The following is a 17,825-nucleotide window of genomic DNA, read 5'->3' as shown; positions in this document are numbered from 1 at the left end:
GGTTCGAATACGCGGGACAGTTTGAACAGTTGTGCTCACATCCTGTGTCTTAAATCCCCCCACCCACAACTGTCCGGAGTCGTGGGTGGGCGGTGGGGGTACTGCTGCAGAGGTAGGAGTACCGAAACAGCACGTACAAAAAAATGTGTGCGCGCACGTATGTGCGTTCGCGTGTAACTGTGCTCGCTTCTCGACCTCTGATTCAAATCAGACTTCTGAAACTGTCATTACCCACAAACCACCACTAGATGGCAGAAGAGGACAAGTTTGCGTCCCGCCGCCCTCTGGCAGTTTCAATGATGTTGTACAATCAAATAAATATGTTATTTTTAAAAGCATTTTAAAGGGTGACAGATGATCCCCCCCCCCCGCCCTCAAAGCCAGAAGATAAACTCAACATCTCAGAAACTGTCAACTTCAGACGTTGTCAGACAAGACCAATAACCCCGCTGGTCCATATTGACCGGTCCAATCAATATAAATGGCCTGTTTTTACCACAAGTGTAAGAATAATGACTTTTTCTCCTTCCGCTGGCAGAATGTGACAGTGAAAAAGCGTGAGTGGAGGAAGATTTAACACCTCCAGCGGTGGAAATGAAAGGTTGGGTCGAGGAGAGGTTACAGGAGGACGCTTTGTGGCGTCGATGTAAAGAGAGGGAGGGAGATTGGGGGGGGGGGGGGGGGGACAAGGGGGAGACCTTGACCTCTACGCTCGGTGTTACCCACGCACATGGCTGTGAACTTTGCCCGGGCGGCCAGGAGTGCGGCGGTGTGTGACAGGTCTGCAAACATTAACGCGTGACACCAGAGTGAATCACCAGATCAGGATCATGACCGGATCCAAATCACCTGTCAGAGATTAACGAGCTCAAACCCCCCACATCGATTTCTGTCATCGGGCCCTGTCAAACCCACAGCGCAGACGTCCTGTAGCTGCAGGATGAGCCAGAATGTCCTCCAAAGCCGGCCCGCAGGTTCCCGCCGTGCAGGTCAGCACACGCGGTTCTGACGGATCTGTTCTGACACCCGTAGAACACTGGATAATGAATCTTCAAGCAGAAGCCGACTGCAACACCTTTCAGCAAATCCAGGAGAAATATTGCGAAACCCGAGCCCGATACTGGAATTCCACCATTGCAGACGCGACCACATTATCGTAATTACTTCCAGTTAAGCCAATATTCAACTCAGCTGGAATTTCACTAAAAATAGTCAGCAGAAAATTACCCCAGATGCTTCAAATGAAAGTATTTCTTGTGTTGTCGCTCCGTGTAAAGCAGCAACGCGTTTCATCGCCAGCCACCTTCTGTCGTCCATCGAGCAACGCTCAGCTGCTGGGAAAGCTGGCGCGTTTTCCGGATTTCCTGTAGAAACAGTTTGTCATCGTTAGCATCCAGCTAATCTCCAGGCATTGAAGCAGAGCGCTACAGGACAATAACAGCATAAAAATAGCCAAATTACCGTTCCCTCCACTTAGATGAACCCATAAATGCATCTCTGAAAATCCCTTTATAGCTGCGTGTTGCTTAAATGTATGTTAGCATTATGTAACACACACACAAACACACACACACACACACAGACACACACACCATGTAGTGGGAATACTTAAGAGACATCCAAGTAGGCCTCGATTGCTTCCTTCCTTATTTCCTCTGCTGGGAGAGGAAAGAATGGTGACAGGAAACAAGGGAGGTACTCGAGGAATTCCCCTGTTAACACCGTCGATCCACGAGCACTTCTCGTGCACTCTCCCCGGGCAATAAAACACACAGATGTGACATTGTCCAAGAAGGCTTTTATTGAAAATATATAGGTTATTTTGGACAAAAAAGGGCTGTAAATAAGACACGATAAACATAATTACGCAGAAACAGCAAAGCAGACGTGGACTTTAGTATTATTTAGTGTGTTATTGTAGAAAACAAACACAATTCCATTCTTTTTATACCTCCCGATACATCACGTCCGAGAACACCTTTTAGTCATTTACCATTTTTCAAAGAAACGAGCCCGAGTGTTCACATAAGGTGCGACTGTTGCTCGACAAAAATAACAATTTGGCACGTCTGTCGGCTTGGGTTAAGGCAGAGGAATCGAACTAGCACGACAGCAGCCGCGGCTCCTGATGACGCAACGGCTACAGCGAAGCTGCAACGACGACGCAACTCGCACAAAAATAATCTTTTTTTTTTCTTCTTTTTTGTTAATGCTCTTACATCTAACGCTGCCTCCATCTAAGTTCCTCACAGATTTCACACAAACGTAGCAAAAGATTGATTTAAAACCAATATTAAACACCGGTTATTAGTGTCTGGCTTGATTACGCCTGTAACCCCCCCCGCCGGGCCCTCCTCGTGCACGGCAGTGACAGTTTTTGGCATTGAGGCAGCAGCAGGAAGGAAGTGGTTGAGACACTGCAGAGTCCCTCCGCCTCACCTCTGCACACGTCTGGGCTTCTGCCATCCGCCAGACGGTGCACGGGCGGCACGCACGCTGGATCCACAAGAGAGGAGCAATGGTTTGGGGCAGAGTCGTACGCACCCTGAGCTTACCCCCACATTGGTACAAAGTATGTCTGTGATTGGACGGCCTCGCCATCAGCCGGGCCTCGGGGGGGGGGAGAGAGAGAGAACAGGAAGAGGAATGAAAGAGCCGTGCGATGCATCAAGTGACAGGGGAGAGAGAGGAAGCGTGCACAGCTTTAGCTATGGAAAGTGATTTCCCTACAGAAGTGTCTTCCTAACCAGTCCCTGCTCACTTCTGGAATGTTCCATACCCCCCCCCCCCCCGCTCAGAGAGACCAGACAAATGAAAGACAAAAAGAGGGGGACGGGGGCTCTTTGACAGACGGAGCCTGGGCTCATCGTTCTCTTCTCCCAGATCTACAAAGTGGGCGCCCTCCATCATCTTCCCGCTTTCATCCCCCCCCCCCCCCCCGATAGTGGCGCGTTCCCTGCTCAAGTGCAAATCCACGCCTGTGATTTTTCACTCTACCCGCATTTTGGAACCTCACACGCGGATTTCATCATCTTCATCCTCTAGGAAGGAGGAGAAGTTGCTCTCCTCCTCGGGCGGGGCGCTGAAGGTGGCGCTGTCCGTGTCTCCTGCGTACGTCTGGTTCGGTTTGTCTTCCAGGACGGCAGAACTGGAGCTGGACATGGAGCAGGTGTCCAGCTGCTGCATGCGCCTGGGCAGGGTTTCGGGGGTGTCCTCTGGGGTGTAGGGTCCTCCGCTCTCAGACCCCAGGTCAACAGAGCTCCCGGGAGGTGTACAGGTCTTCTGCTGGAGCGTTGCCGGCCCCCCCACCACCTCCGTGGGCTCTTCGTCGTCGTCGTCTCTGTCCGCGCCGTCCTCTTCCTCCCCGTGGGCGCTCAGAGGTGGAGAGGCGCGGCCCTCGCTGCTTTTGCCCTCTTCGTACCCGAGATCGTCGTCCTCCTTCTCCATCACCCCCAGGATGTCACCCAGCATGGAGGGTCCCAGGTCCAGGTGGAAGGACATGACCGACTCTGCGTGCTTCAGGCCGCCTCCGCAGTGCTGGGAACTCTCCGGAAGCTCCGTCAGCTCTCCGAACCTTTGCTCTTCCAGCTCCAGGAAGTGCGAGGCCGCAGCCGCTCCTCTACCGTCCACCTCCTGCTGTCCCAGGGGACTGGAGGACAAGCTTTTACCCACAATGCCCTCTGCTCTGTCACCGTCATTGAGGAAGGGCAGCGACATGGCGTTTTTCACGTAGGTGGGGGATCCATCGGGGGCCATCAAGCCATTGTCCTGTTGCTGGTCCACTCTGGTGACGGACTGGGAGCGTTTGCTGCTCCTGAAGGTGCGGGACAAGAGACTCGGCCGGGGCGAGCTGGGGTAGGACGCGGCCTCCGGGGGTTCGCCTGAACGGGTACTGAGGAAGGAGGTGTCTCCAAAGGCGTCGCCGCTACGCCCCACGTGCATCGTGTGGCGGAAGTCACCCAGCGGGGCGCTTATCATCTCCCGGGTCAGGTCCATGCGAGAGCGGCGCTTGGTGTGGGAGCCAGAGACGAGCTGTTTTAGGATCGGCATGGTTGCCCAGTAGCCCTTTTGATGTTGCACAAAGAGGTAAAAGACTCAGTCGGGCTTCCAAATGCTGACTCTAATCCCAGTTGGAGGCCTTGGAATGATTACTGATGCTTCTCAGATGCCTGGAAAACCTGCAAAACATTGAAAAAATCATCCATTAATGGCAGAATTATTTAGCTCCTCTTTCAGTTTGAATGCAGAACATTCTAAATATATCTCACCAGAGGTCATACCCTAAATAAATAAACACAACCACTTCCGTGGAGACGAAACATCTCCTCTGGCTCCACTTTGCTATTCCGCCACTGTTAAAAACAAACCGGCATAAATAAGCAGCCGCCTTCCGCCCAGAGTCTGGCGTGTGCGTTTGGCTTTGTAATTCCATCAAGCAAATAAAAACATTTCAATGAGTTTCAAAGGCCTCGCTAATTACGAGGAGCTGGAACTATCAATTATGAAACTCCGTAATGACAAGCAGGGCTCCAGCATCTCGTCTGTGAGGTAGCTTCTGAAGAGAGGAAGGACGGGGAACACCAGAGAACGGCGTGCTAACCGACACCAGCCGCAGAACCGGAACAGGAAGGACCGTATCTGGTGCAAAACCCAGGAAGGCGTAAGAAAACATGTTTTGTTTTAACTGAAACTGTGTGATCAGAAGGATGAGATGCGGTATTCCCCAAGTCATTGTCCCCCCACTGATGGGAGCAAATAGAAAAGGTGGTTTTGCATTATTGAAGGAAAGGAAATCTCACCGCAGGCTGCCAGCCCCCCCCCCCCCCCTAGGTGATCTCATTAGTGACACACGTAAACTACACATAAAAAGACCGCCATCATGGTGGTCTGCAGAACCAGGATTCTACCCACGCACGGCACTCCTCCCACTGGAAAACCTCTCCGGATGTTGGCCTAAAGGGTAAAACGCTTACCGTGGCGTCTCTCGGCCCCCCCGGTTCCCACATTTCATGCAGACGAACCTTCAAACCGGCGAGTTGGAGCTGGCAGGAGGAACGTTGGGAGATTCCGGACGGTTCAACGTGAATCTTGATCACACTGACCTCATTCTTTTGTCTCCACTCCCCCAAAACATCCCCCTCTCCACTGTGCCAGCTGAGCCCTAACCCCCTTTCTGCTAATGCCCTCACCTGCGCCAGTTACCATGGAAACACCCTCTCACAAGCAGGCAGTGGCTCTTCCTGTCTGCGGTTGCAGGGGTTGGAGGGCTCCTGTCAACATGCCACACAAGGAGGCCTCGGTTGGGTTTGGATCGCACCAGAGAGGAGGCTTGGAGCTTTGCTAGTCCCGAATATCAAAAAATACAACGTTAGCATCCGCACAAGGATGTCCGCAAGGGAAAGCAGCTCCGGAAAGATGGGAAAACTCTGCATGAACTCAAAATAGTTTTGTTCCCGAACCCTTAATGAGACGCATGTTCCGCTTTGTTTACAATCTGAAAAAAAAGCTGGAAAATCTCTGGCTGACAAACGGTCCAGGAAACAGAAGGGCTCGGCTCGCCCCTCACCCGCGCACCCAGGATCAATCAATTTGGGCTTTCGAAGCAGCGTCCTGCATCGCCGCGCGGATGCATACATGTGACTGTGTAGGAAAAAAGAAAAAAAGCAGGAAAGGGGCTGAGAAGCCCGTCGGCGTGGGAACCGCGGGGTCACGGCGCAGGGATTGACTCCATAAACAGAAAACGAAACCCGGAGCCCCGCTGGAAACACGCAAACTGTCCCAACAAACCCACCACGTCTGCTTCATTCCAACACTGAGAAACACGGATTCGGACATTTCTGACCTGGCGCCCATGGAATAACGCCAGGAGAAACGACCCCACATCTCCCTTGGATAAAAAAAAAAAAAACAGCGGGAAAAACAGGCGGCGATAAACTGAAGCCCACTGGGAACGTTTCCAGTGCCACGTCATCTGTTTGGGTAAATGACATTCCGGAGCCAGATTTCTCAAATGCTTTTATAGCATGGGAATCCAGTCCAGGCTCCGTTTCTGGATCACATGGCTTGATTTAACTCTGCTGGTCAATTCCTGGAGGAATAAAAACTTTAGTCTACTTGGTCCTCCAGCTCTGTGCCAAAGTCACTTCCAGGTAAAAGCTGCCTTATAGGCGGAGCTACAGCCGGACTCACGCCAACTCACTCACTCGGGGATTTACAGCTCGGCCCACAACACAAAAACATGGCAGCAGGATTTATTCGTGCGTATGACCGGCTGTTTAATATCTTTTTTTTTTTTTACTTCCTGGTAGTTTGCTTTTATGGCGGGCTGTAAATGTGATTGTTGCCAGTTTTCTCACACAAGACCAGTGGACACGAACTCCCCAGCGGCGGCTCAGACGGTCTCAGGACCCGGACCAACGGCCCAGTCCCCTAATTGAGTATCGAAGCGTGCGGTGTGTTTTACTGCGTTCTTATAAAAGACGCGTCGCCGCTGAGGACTTCCTGTCGGCCTCATTTGAAGGCACTGACCTGGATGGACCACCAGAATTACCCCAGGCTGGGATGACATCCACGTCGGGGGAGGGGGGGGGACCCGAAATCTGGGACAAACCAGTGTCCTTCCGAGTTCTCCTCTCTTGAACTGGTGGTGCCATTTTGGAAGTGTTCCATTAGTGAGTAAACCCCCCCCCCCCCCCCCCCCGCCGACACGTCCGACCTGGAGAGGCATCAGTTGATGAGTACGAACGGCCCGTTCCCACAATTAAACCGGCAAATGACCTCCGGAAGATAAGTATCTGCCATGGAGGCGAGTTAGCAGGGCTGAATATCTATTGAGGGAGGGGGCGACCTCAGAGCAAAGAGTAGCAACACAATCTCTCCATCTCAGACAGAAAACAGACGTCAGCCGGATGCCTGCCTGGCAGATAAACACACCGCGCCGCTCTAACCACGATCTCGGAGTAAATCCCTCTTTTGGTAATAACACTCTTGCTTAATCAGGCAAATTACAGAGCTGCGGAGCCGTTTTGTAATGTGGATTTATGAGGAGACGGTGACCTACGGGGCGGATCGGCCGCCCTCCGGCTCCGCCGCACATTTGCTACGCTCCCCTCCACCCTGCAGCTCCACACGGGAGGACCAGAACCCCAGAGGCTGGCACTGATCCGCGTGTAAATCCCCTGTAATCCAAGAGTTACTGTTGCTGTCAGAGTCCGAACGTGGCGTCGTGCTGACCAGCAGCTGTGCGACCTTGGCTAAAGGTCCACGCCGCTGACAGAGGATCTGTCTTTAGGAATTCATTTAGCTGCGAGGACTTGCTCGCATTTGTAAAAGATGGTCAAAAACCAACTCTGCGTTGCGTCCCGGGGCCAGAGGCAGCCGGGGATTAGGTTCTCGGGTCATCCATCCATTCTCATTCCTGGTATCACTTCTCTGAATGTAATAAAGCTTCGGGGGATTCATTTCACACTTTACACGTCTGAATGGAAACATGTGATATCGGAGGTCACTGATTTTTCCCTCCAGGATGTCGACGTACGGAATTGCATGAAAAAAAAAAAAGATTGACTTATGAGAATATTTTCAACATCTGGGCTCGTATAAGAAACTTTATAGGAGGTTCATCAAATAAAGGAACAAAAGAGAAATATTCCTTGGATGTTTTTGCCACTCCTGCTCCGTACCTGGGAAACCGGTGAGAAGCAGCCTGTTATGCTGATGTCACGCGTGGCCCAGTAGGACGCTGCTGCTCGGCGCAGATCAAAGCTGATTGTTTGAGCTTTCTTGCTAATAAAAGTGGCAGCCGCAAGTCTTTGATTTTGGCATTCATGTGGGTGAGAGCTAAACCTGGAGCTATCCTCAGATCAGGCGTCGGAACGTTTGAGGTAAGCAGCTTTGACTGCAAGAAGAAAAAAACCTGCCGAGAACTCGGAGGCGGTAAAGATAATAACGGCGACCATACTGGCGGATGGAACCCGCCGCTAATTCCGCAAAAAAAGGGGACAAGATTGAGCTGCGACATTGGAGAAACGCTGGAGACGTCACCAAAGCCCCACCAGGGGAGGGGGGATGCTGATGGACAGATGATGACGAGGACCAGTGAAGGGACGCTTTAGCTTTCAAAGGAGGCCTGACATGAAAAAAGTGACCTGAAGAGAGGGGAGCCTGTGGCGACACGTCGGCCCGGCGACTGACCTCCGATACCCGAGAAGAGATGACTCGTCTCTTACATTTACAGTCGACACCCCCCCCCCAGAAACGAGGCTCCATCCTCCCCTCTGCTTTGATGAAAGAGAGCTTTTATTAAAGATGCATACAGAGAATGGCGGAATCTGTGATTACAAAGATCCTCTAGGCCAGACAGGATGGGTTCACATTAGAGAAGTAATCAGGCCTGATCGGAATAAATGAAGGGAAAAGTGGATTCACATTAGACATGGCTGCAGTGATGCTGTCAGACAAATTGTGTGTGTGTGTGTGTGTGTGGGTGGGGGGGGGGGGACAACAGAACGGACGCACTACAGATTAGCTTGTAGAGTGGGAGGATTTACATGTCAAACCAGCTGATCGCTGGCGATGGCAACAAAAGCCCAAGAGAAGCACTTTACATATTTCTGAATGGCGACGGAGGGGGCGGGGCTAGCTCAGCTCATCAATAACAGCTCATGTCTCTTGTCTGCACGTCTGACGGCACCAACTCCGCGTGCACGCAGGGTACACAAGCGTAGCCGCACGTGTGGGGGAGGTGACCCGCGGGGCAGCGTGCCTGAGCGTGGCAGAAGGGCAGGGAGAAACAGGCTGTAAACACCGGAAATCTCCTCACGCTCCCCTTCCTGAGCGCCTGCTCGCTAAACAGGGCTGCGCCATCGTTACGTGTGACTGACGGGCTGAGCAAACAAACACAAATGATATCTCCATCAGCACATATGTGGGCCGGCGCCGAGGCCGCAACCGCGACCTGCAGGAAGCGGGTCGGGTCATCCCCGGGCTCGGGTGTCAGCGCCGGCGTCCCCGTCCAACCGTCCCGTCACCAGCTCCTCCAGAGCTCCAGAGGGCCGGAGCGGAGCACACTTCTGTGCAAACCTGCCTCGCAGCTCCACGTTGGAAAGAATGCAGCGAAATTATGGGATGCAGGGAATCTCACTTTAAAGCGGCATAATTACAGGGTCAGGCTGACAGAGCGGCAACAAAGTGCACAAACTGGAGCGAAGACGCGGCTCCGTGTCAGACGGCAGAGCTATATTTACGCGTGCGAGTGTCAACTGACTAAACACAAACCAGATGGTCCGAAAGGGGTTCAAACCGAAACCGCCGCTCTTTTCCGAACTCCGCGTCCATCCAATATTTGCAGAAACAGGACGACAGGGAAAAATAAACACTTCCTCCCACTCCCACGGCCGACCGGGCCATTGTTGGTTCAGAGCAGAAAACAATCGCGCCCAACAAAGTGCGCAGGAACAAACATCAGAACCCTGATCGGCCACGACGGCGGGGTCATAAAAGGCAGATGCTGCCTGTCACCCAGTCAGACGAGCAAACATTAGTCTTGAACTGTTTACTGGGAGAATGCCAGCTCCTACAATAAGCCCCATTTTCTCCCAGAGTCTGGAACATTTAGATGGTGGTGCTTAAAACTCGGCACAGCCTCGAAAATAATCCATCAGGCCACAATGAGCATCCGGAGAGGTACTCAAGGAAGAAAGAAAAAAAAAAGAAAAAGAAAACAGTTTATATTGGCATTTCCTGGAATGTGAAGGGGGCCGGACGGGAGGTTTGCACGGCGAGAACCCGGCGCACGAGCTGTGGACGTGTTCAAACAGGGATTTAACACTCGGCGCGATCAGAAATAACACCCTGCCGAGGGATTTTAAAAGCGCCGACGATGTCCAAAATTGTAGGACTTTGGAATCTGCGCTTTAAAGAAGTTGCGCAACCTGGGCGGCAGGCCAAAACATGCGCCCAATAACAGGGCGGCTTCGCGGCCCTGGTGTCCAACAGCTCGCCGAAGGAGGATAACTTTCACCTTCGGGTGCTAAACACATGTCCTTTACAGGCAGTGAGATGCTCAGTGAGTTGGAACCTGTGCGGGCGGCTTACAGATGCTTTCTGGCACTTTTCTCACCTTCGATCTGACCAGGTTAAATGTCAGCAACAATGTTTGTATGTTTGGCGTTTTCCACCTCAAATCCATCATCGCGTCGATGGTGGTGGTGGTGATGGGGGGGCGGGGGGGACATGCTAATGTCTCACAAAACGCCTCTGCTTGTTTTTAGATAAGACGGGGCCAAAAGTCCAACTCAAACAAAAGAAAGCCACACACACTCTCTCTCACACACACACACACACACACACACACGCACACACACACACACACACACACACACACACAGCAGCAGAGACCTGAGAGGGTCACTTCCTCAAACAGTTGCTTAGCGGTGCTGAGTTGGAGGCCGCAGGGCTGAGTTTGCCCTCGAGCCCCCCCCCCCCCCAGTGAACTCAGTGGGAGTCCAAGACTGAACGGGGGGAAATGACTAATTAAGCCTCTTTAAAGAAAAAAACCAACAACGTTTAACGATTTTACCAGAATAATTAAAAATACACCAAAATTGGTGCTGAATGCCTTTAAACAGCAAACCAGGGCGCAGCCCAACACCTATTCTTTTATTTTCCTTTGCAAAAGTGATAAATAAAAGGTAACAGAAGTCATAATGTCACGGGAGGCCGTGAAGGCCTGGAGCCACCTTCGATCTCTGCACTTTCACCCTTAAAACGCACATAAACGCATTTCCGTCTACTTTGCAACACATAATCCACTCTGGAGTGTGTCGTTACCGCAAAAGCGTGATCCTGGGTGGGTCAGTGGCAGAACAATAAAGTAGCTGCCTGGAAGCCAGTCCGCCGCTCGGCGCACCGTGCGCACACGCTCCCTCCTGTCGCTCGGGTAAATACGCACACGTCCCCCCAGCTGATCGTTCAGCGGGAGGGGAAAAAAAACACCAAAATGCGTCTTCCTGGGCTGAAATTTGGAAAGAAGATGTTCAAAAGCGCGAGGCGCACGCACTTACCGAGCATCCCATTCACAAAGCCGTGCGCCGTCTCACTTTTAGGCACCCCCGCGGCAGGTTGACAATAGAGCGCGTTCATCAGATGGCGTGGACGGAGGGGGGAGAGAGAGAAGAGACGCCGGGACGAGCTCTGGGAAGTCCACACGGCTGCTCGGGTCGCGCGGGCCTCTCCGTGCTCACATGTACGCCCCTGCTGCTGTCAGCGCATCCTCTGAAGCGGCGCCGGCGTCGCGAAGCGCAACAAAGCCTCAGCCCCCGGTAGTGCGTGTTGCGTGCGCGTAAGGAGGCGTGCGTGTGAACACGCCCTCCTCTCATGGCTCCTTAAAGACACAGGCTCCCAGCATGGGGGCCACTGGCTCCCATTTCCCCAGCGGCGTCTGTGTGGAAAACAAAAATGAGCGGATCGCAGTAAAATCCTTCTGTCCCAGCCCCCCCCCCCCCCCCCCCAGATTAGCCCATTTGGAGCATGAAATGATACCACTCACAGGCCTGAAGAATATTTGGCCCCGGCTCTGCAGGGAACGAGGATGTGTGTTGCAAATATCCGAGTTTTCCCTGGCAGAGCTGCTGTAATTGTGATGAGGACGATTATTCTCAGCGAGAACATCATTTTGGAGGCCGGTGACACTCGTCCTGCTCGGCCCATGTTTTCCCTGGGCTGATATTGTACTGGGGCAGGTTGGAAATGAACTATACCACTTCAAATCCGGATGTGTTGTTAGGCGTGAACAAGGCTGGATGTACTGTATGTTCAGCCCCCTTTCTTCTTTTATTTATATTGCAGCCTTCTTTTTTCCTGCAGCTAAAACAGAAAGGCCTGGAGAACACACCTCTCCCGAAAATATCCCTGCTTTCATGCCTTTATTCTGACACTCTGAGGTTCTTGGATTTATTCACACACTTTGGGAAAATGCCGGGAGACGCGGCATGTGAGCGGGGCTCTGATCATCAAGGCCCATTGTTTCTGACCTTGCGTATTCCTGGAGTTGGCTGCCAGTTAAGGACCATTTGAAATGGAAATCAGAGGCTGCGAAAACATCCCGAATGCTCCCCTCGCTCAAAAGGAAGGTGCGAAGTCCCTGTTTATCAAACGTCGCGGGTCACTTGAATCGGCTACCTGGACTATTCTCTTTTAATCCCTCTCAGCCCAACTCTTTATCACGCAGTCGGTTATTTCCTGCCTTTGGCCGCATTCCCAGCAGGACCTTTCCCACCAGCCCAGGAGTGAACGAGCCCCTTGATGAATATTTTGACTGCAGTGGCCTTTTGTTCGGGACAAAGATGTCCTCTAATTTCTCGACATTCTTCTCGCAGCTCCAGAAATCGTAACTTTTCAGCAAGTTGTGCATATAAATACACATGGATGCATATGGACACATATTAGCAGAGGGATGCCGTCCCTCGTGCTGTTGAATGTGCTGTAGATATCTGCAAAAAACATTTTTTCCCTAATTGAGTGTCGCTTTCACAGCTCTGTTGGGTGATCAGCAGAGGCCAACCCATCAGTTCAGTGTCTGCAGGATCCACTTCATTTGGGACGCTCAGTGAACTCTAACTAAATATCTGTCATAATTCCCAGAGATTTCGCTCCCTCTCTCAGATCTGTGTCTCTTCAGCAGGTTGCCATGACAGCAGATCTGATTATTGATCTCATATTAAGTAATTATGGTCCATCACTGGGAAGAGATCCTGGATTGGCTCCAACATGGTGCATCATCAGAGAGCCGTGTCTTTTAGCATTTTAGCCACAGCTCTCCCGCATCTCGGATGATGGTGTGTTCGGAATTAGGAACGTTCTTCAGTCTCGTGAGGACACTGAGCTGAAATGCAAAAATGGAATGTGAAGCCCGGTCCGTGAAGCTGAAAGGATAATTGGTACCTCTTGGCTGCACAGAGTGTGAGGAATTAGCATAATTTGGAGCTACAACATAGAATTATTTATAACGCAACAAAGTGTTTGCCCTAAGAAACAAGCAGGGCTATGAAATATACAGTACGCGAGATGCGAAAAAGACCGATTCCTCCTCTGGATCAAGACCTTTGGCACAGTTTATACTTCCGTAACAAATGGAAGTTTCTATTATCTTGATCCATGCATCACGATAAAGCCCGCGTATATGCCGTCAATATCTGTGAAATTTACATAAAAAAAACTTTCCTCCTTTTCTCCACCCCTCCACCCCGCCCCCGCCGCCCTTCTGCCTCGCCAGCTTTGCGTCAAGATCAGTGTTTTCCAGCCTGAAATAAGGAGATTACCCTGATGCACCCCCCCTCCTCCCCCCCAGCTTTTCAGCATGCTTGCACCAGATCAGGTTCCTCTTCCAATTCTTCTCTGAAGCTCACACATCCCAATTACACCCTCAACGGCGGCTGAGCAATTCTGGTCATTCCTGCGCTTTAGGATCAAACGTCTGTTTGTCTAAAGCGTGAAAACGCTCCGTCTTTTCAGGTAATTGACCCCGTGGTCGGAGACCTGCGTCTGCTGTGCTTTCAAAGCCTCTTTTAACAAGTCTCAGAGCTGAAACCTTCCCTTAAACTATAAAACATCCAGGAAAATGGTAGAAAACAGAGTGATTTATTTTGGAGCGCTACGGTGAACAGGTCCATATGTTTACCCAGTAATGGACACAGTGTTTGGACAGAGGAGTCTTGAGTATCTGCTATTATTTAACCTCCAGCAGCTTTCAAACCCAGAAAAAGTCAAGAGGAAAACATCTCATGATGACACGTGTGTGCGTGTCCTTGAAACTGGTACACACTGAGTACCAAAATATTCATTCTACTCGCAAAGTGAGGACATTTCTTTGTGAAACGGGGCCACTTTGGCCAGTCCTCACAACTCCAAAGGACCTTTTGAAGGGTTAAGACATAGTTTTGAGGTTGAGGTGAGGTTTGGGTTGAGGTTCGGGTCAGGGTAGGGACCAGGGTAATACATCACGTCAAAGCCCCCGCAAATGTAGTAATATGCGGATGTGTGTGCGCACGCTCACGCACATGCACGTGGGAGGAAAGCATCACATACAGGCCTCAAATGTCCAGTACTGGATGTTTCCCAGGGCAACAGATACTGAACCTCGCTGCTGCGATGTGGATGCAGTTGGACCGGGTCAGAATGGACTCGCTGAGGTCGAGGCTAGCTGACGCAGCGCCGCGTCAGCCCGGGCGTCTGCTGCCGCGCACACAATCAACACGACTCTAAAGGTGCCACAATGCTTTAATGTGATTCATAACATTGTCACTAGCGATGTTTTGGAAATGTTTAGCTTGAAGCTGATTGATATAAATATCTAGTAAACAATAGGAGACGGGCACAAATAGTAAACACAGAACGTCGTTCCAACTATGATTCAGGCGGAGGGAGACACTCAACAGCAGCCGAGGGGCCGCGGTTTCGGTCCACCTGCGAGTTCGAGTCCGTTCCTCACGGCGGTTTTCTCACATTATTCCATCACAGTTGTTTTTTTTTTGTTTTTTTTTTTTTGTTGTTGTTGTTGTTTGCCGTTGTGCAGTCTCAGAATCCTGAAGTGCTTCTGTCTCCATAAAGCTCTCGTAAAACAAAAACACGCCATTGTTTCTAAAACAAAGTCTTCTTCTCCCTGAACCTCAGGTGCTCCTCTTCCTCACTCACATTGTCACAATTTCAAAGAAATGTTGTTAAAGCGATGCATAAAAACCCTCAAATGATTGTCTTTTCTTAAAATACACGTCACATTGATTGATCAGCCCTACGTGCCACATACGCACGCCCGCACACGCTCACTCACACACGTGCACGCACTCTTCACAGAGGAGAAAACGCTACTCAAGATGCTCGTGATGCTCAATATTCAGCAACGTGTCTGTCGCTTGGACAGAAAAATAAAAATGATCAAAAAAGGAGCAAAATACAAATAAACCACCAATAACAACACTAACGACTCGTCCTCGGGGGTCCTGTTGTTATTGTGCGTCAAACAAAAGAGGAGAATCCGGCAGTCGGGGCCTGCGCGGCGCAGCCGAGGCTGCTGGGGGGCCGATACAGGGTGCCGTGCTGGCTGGGGGGTTCAGAGGACAGCAGAGAGGGGGTGGGAGTCCGGCTTCCCTTCGACCTGAACAGGGTGCTCTGGCCCTGCGGCTGAGGGGACGGGGCGCTCTGGAGGAGGAGCGGGGGCAGGGGGGGCACCGGCGGCGGGTGCTGCCGTGTCTCCTGCTCCGCCAGGGGGTCGGGCTGCGAGTGGCCGTACGCTGGCGGGCGGGACACGCCCTTCTGCTGCCGCCGCCATGAGTTGTAGTAGGTGGGGTCGCTGATGTAGTGGTTGACAAAGGAGTGGGTCTTCTGGCGGCTCTGATCCATCTCGTACTCGCTGTCGCTGCCCTGTGAACCGACAGAGAGGCGGTTAGGAGACGGGCGACCACGATGGCGACCACAGACGCTACTGTTGGGAGTCTGGACTGCAAGTCGTCCCCCCCCCCTCCCTCCAGACATGAGGACCAGAATTTAGAAAGTTTCGTTTTTTTGTGCCAAAAAAAGGATCATAACTTAATAAATTTGGATTCAAGTCTGTTTGTCCTGCGCGTGATGTCTTTCCAACATCCTCGGAGTGAGACTCACATCTTAATCTCTAAGACCAGTTTCCACACAGCTCATCATTTTTAGATGAATTTTCCCCCCAAAGCCCTGTATTTTTCAGAAGAATGATGACATTTTCTATCTCAGCCTTGAATTATTCGCCTTTGATTTTTTTTCCCCCTTTAAATTCTGTTTTTTGTGGAATCCAGAGGTACATCCATAAAAAACCTGCCGGGATCCTATAAACGGGACAGATGCTCAACCACCATTTACTTGCAGCGAGCGGCGGGCAAACGGCGCGGAAACGCCGCCGAGGGAAAGAGCGGCGCCGGATTGCGCCTCCCGCGAGAACCGTGTTTGCTCAGGCCGGGTTGAACAATGTTTTGACTGCGCAGGTACGGGATAAATTGGCCGGGGAGAGCCGGCGTGAGCGCTGGAAGACAGATGTTGACAGTCTGCCGCGATCGGGTTCCCGCCGCCTCCTCTATCCATCATTCATCATCTGTAACACGCTCGGTCTCTTTACTGGATGTCTGTATTCCAGGAGCAGGTCCAAAAAGATGAGCTGAGACCCAGCAGCCAAGATTAACACGACGTTTCCTGTTGCTTCATAAATTGTGTTGCGAGACACATGAGAATGGAGGATGTGCTTCCTTCCCGTGGGATTAAAAACGCCACTCCAGACATCTCATTTGGAAGAGATCCACTTGAGTTCATCCGGCTGTCTGTATTCACCGACTGGGTTGGTAATTAGCTCTAAAGGCAACGAGACGGTCTTAAACTTCCTAACTCCTGGAATTTTGTATTCACGGGCTCACCTGAGAGTCGGATATCTCAGAGGGTTTCTCGGTCAGGCTGCTGCTCTCTGCAGGAATCAGGTCGTTGTACTTGGCGCTGACGTCCTCGTCTGAATAGTGCAGACTTCCTGGGCTGGGCCTCGGCGGAGAGCTGAACAGATGGAAAGAAAAAAGCGGCGTGACAGTCGTCAAATCCTAAAACTAGCGTAAATTTCACCGCGGGGGAGAGCACATTCCCGGAGGCGTGCAAGGCCTCTGATGAAACTGATGGACAGTTTAGTTCGTGCACCAACGTGATAAAATAGGAGCATCGTGTGGCGATTAGACACGGTTTACAGCGTGTGGGAAAACGGTGCGTGGCTCCATGGGCGGAGCTTCGTGAAGCTCTTTCGGGAGCGCGGGTCAAGTGAATAGACCCCGTCCTTCTTTCCGTCTGCGGTCATTAAAGCCGTAAAGCCAAGCGCGGCACAACATCGCTGCAGACAATTATTTTTCTTATTTCGCAGTAATGACTGCCGCCAACTTCGAGGTCTGCCGGGACTGAATGGGGCACTCGCGGGGGCAGGAGTCCACCGCGACCTTTCACACGCTGCAGCGGCCACAGCGGGCCCAAGCTAACGGAGCGTTGCTGGGCTGGTTTCGAAACACTAAAGCTTTATTCACACTAAACTAGCATGAAAGCAAATGACGAAATGGTGTAAAATGTAAAAAACGACAGCCTGCGGGGCCGGGAACTGAGGGTAAATGTGCAGTATCGCCAGCATTAACATGCGCCGAGGCGTGAGGATGGAGTTGCAGGGTTTCGCCACCAAGCGGACGGCCAGGAGACGTGACAAAGCATTGTCCTGACAGGACAAGAAGGGGCATTTCCTTCGGGTTAAGCGAGCGGAGAGGCTGGAATACAAACACAACATCCACTTTGAATTCAGGGGTTGAGACAGACAGCCAAAATAACCGTGAGCATATGAGAGCAGGCGGCTAGCGATAGATCCCGCGACCGATTGCGCTCCAACATGCCGCCGGTTGGCTTTGAATTATTTAGGCGTACTGTATTTTCCCTCCCTGCCTTATCAGTCCAATTCATCCCTCTTTCGCTCTCTCTTTCAAATATCCCGCAGGGAGCCCTCCCACTCGTCCTCCTCGGTCCACAGATCATTAGCGCAGCCCGCGTTAGCGGGTCGGAGCGCTTCAAAAGGAGGGAGCCACTCGAGAACTTTGATCCTCCTTCTCGGCCTCCGTGGTCAAGGAGAAAACAGCACAGGCACATTTCAGCCTGACGTGCACGGCAATGTGAAAAACACAAAGCCGTTATCATGGGGCACATTTTGAACTCCCCACACAGCCATGTGAGCGTCCATCCAGTCATCGAACCCCTGACCTCAGCTCCAAACACCTCCCCCTTCCTATCTCAGAACC

At 51.7% G+C, this 17,825-nt stretch overlaps 2 protein-coding genes across 4 annotated transcripts in view; both read right to left on the bottom strand.

Annotated features, from left to right (window-relative positions):
* Window positions 1-1,778: 1,778 nt before the first annotated feature.
* LOC101073130 (cdc42 effector protein 4-like) lies at window positions 1,779-11,440 on the bottom strand. Of its 2 annotated transcripts, none has more exons than XM_011604028.2 (2): window positions 11,064-11,440; window positions 1,779-4,178 (listed from the first exon to the last, which is right to left on the bottom strand). In XM_011604028.2, exon 2 carries the CDS (start codon window positions 4,048-4,050, stop codon window positions 3,013-3,015), a length of 1,038 nt encoding a protein of 345 aa, XP_011602330.2. In that variant the 5' UTR covers window positions 4,051-4,178; window positions 11,064-11,440; the 3' UTR covers window positions 1,779-3,012. The 2 variants fall into 2 exon arrangements, with proteins under 2 accessions (XP_011602330.2, XP_011602331.2); XM_011604029.2 differs by lacking the exon at window positions 11,064-11,440 and adding an exon at window positions 10,831-10,998.
* A 2,819-nt stretch (window positions 11,441-14,259) lies between these two features.
* sdk2a (sidekick cell adhesion molecule 2a) overlaps window positions 14,260-17,825 on the bottom strand; it is a 69,978-nt gene continuing 66,412 nt past the window's right edge. For both annotated transcript variants that reach the window (XM_029836598.1, XM_011604027.2), the window contains exons 44-45: window positions 16,431-16,560; window positions 14,260-15,417 (exon numbers count right to left, since the gene is read on the bottom strand). In XM_029836598.1, coding sequence (XP_029692458.1) covers window positions 15,013-15,417; window positions 16,431-16,560 — 535 coding nt within the window. In that variant the 3' untranslated portion in view covers window positions 14,260-15,012. The remainder of the gene's footprint in view (window positions 15,418-16,430; window positions 16,561-17,825) is intronic.

This window comes from Takifugu rubripes, chromosome 5, assembly GCF_901000725.2.
Source record: "Takifugu rubripes chromosome 5, fTakRub1.2, whole genome shotgun sequence".
Classification (NCBI taxonomy): domain Eukaryota; kingdom Metazoa; phylum Chordata; class Actinopteri; order Tetraodontiformes; family Tetraodontidae; genus Takifugu; species Takifugu rubripes.
This window is presented reverse-complemented; position numbering and strand designations above follow the sequence as displayed.

Excerpts from the sequence above, each read along its gene's own strand:
- LOC101073130 (XM_011604028.2), bottom strand. The coding sequence starts at position 4,050 with ATGCCGATCCTAAAACAGCTCGTCTCTGGCTCCCACACCAAGCGCCGC.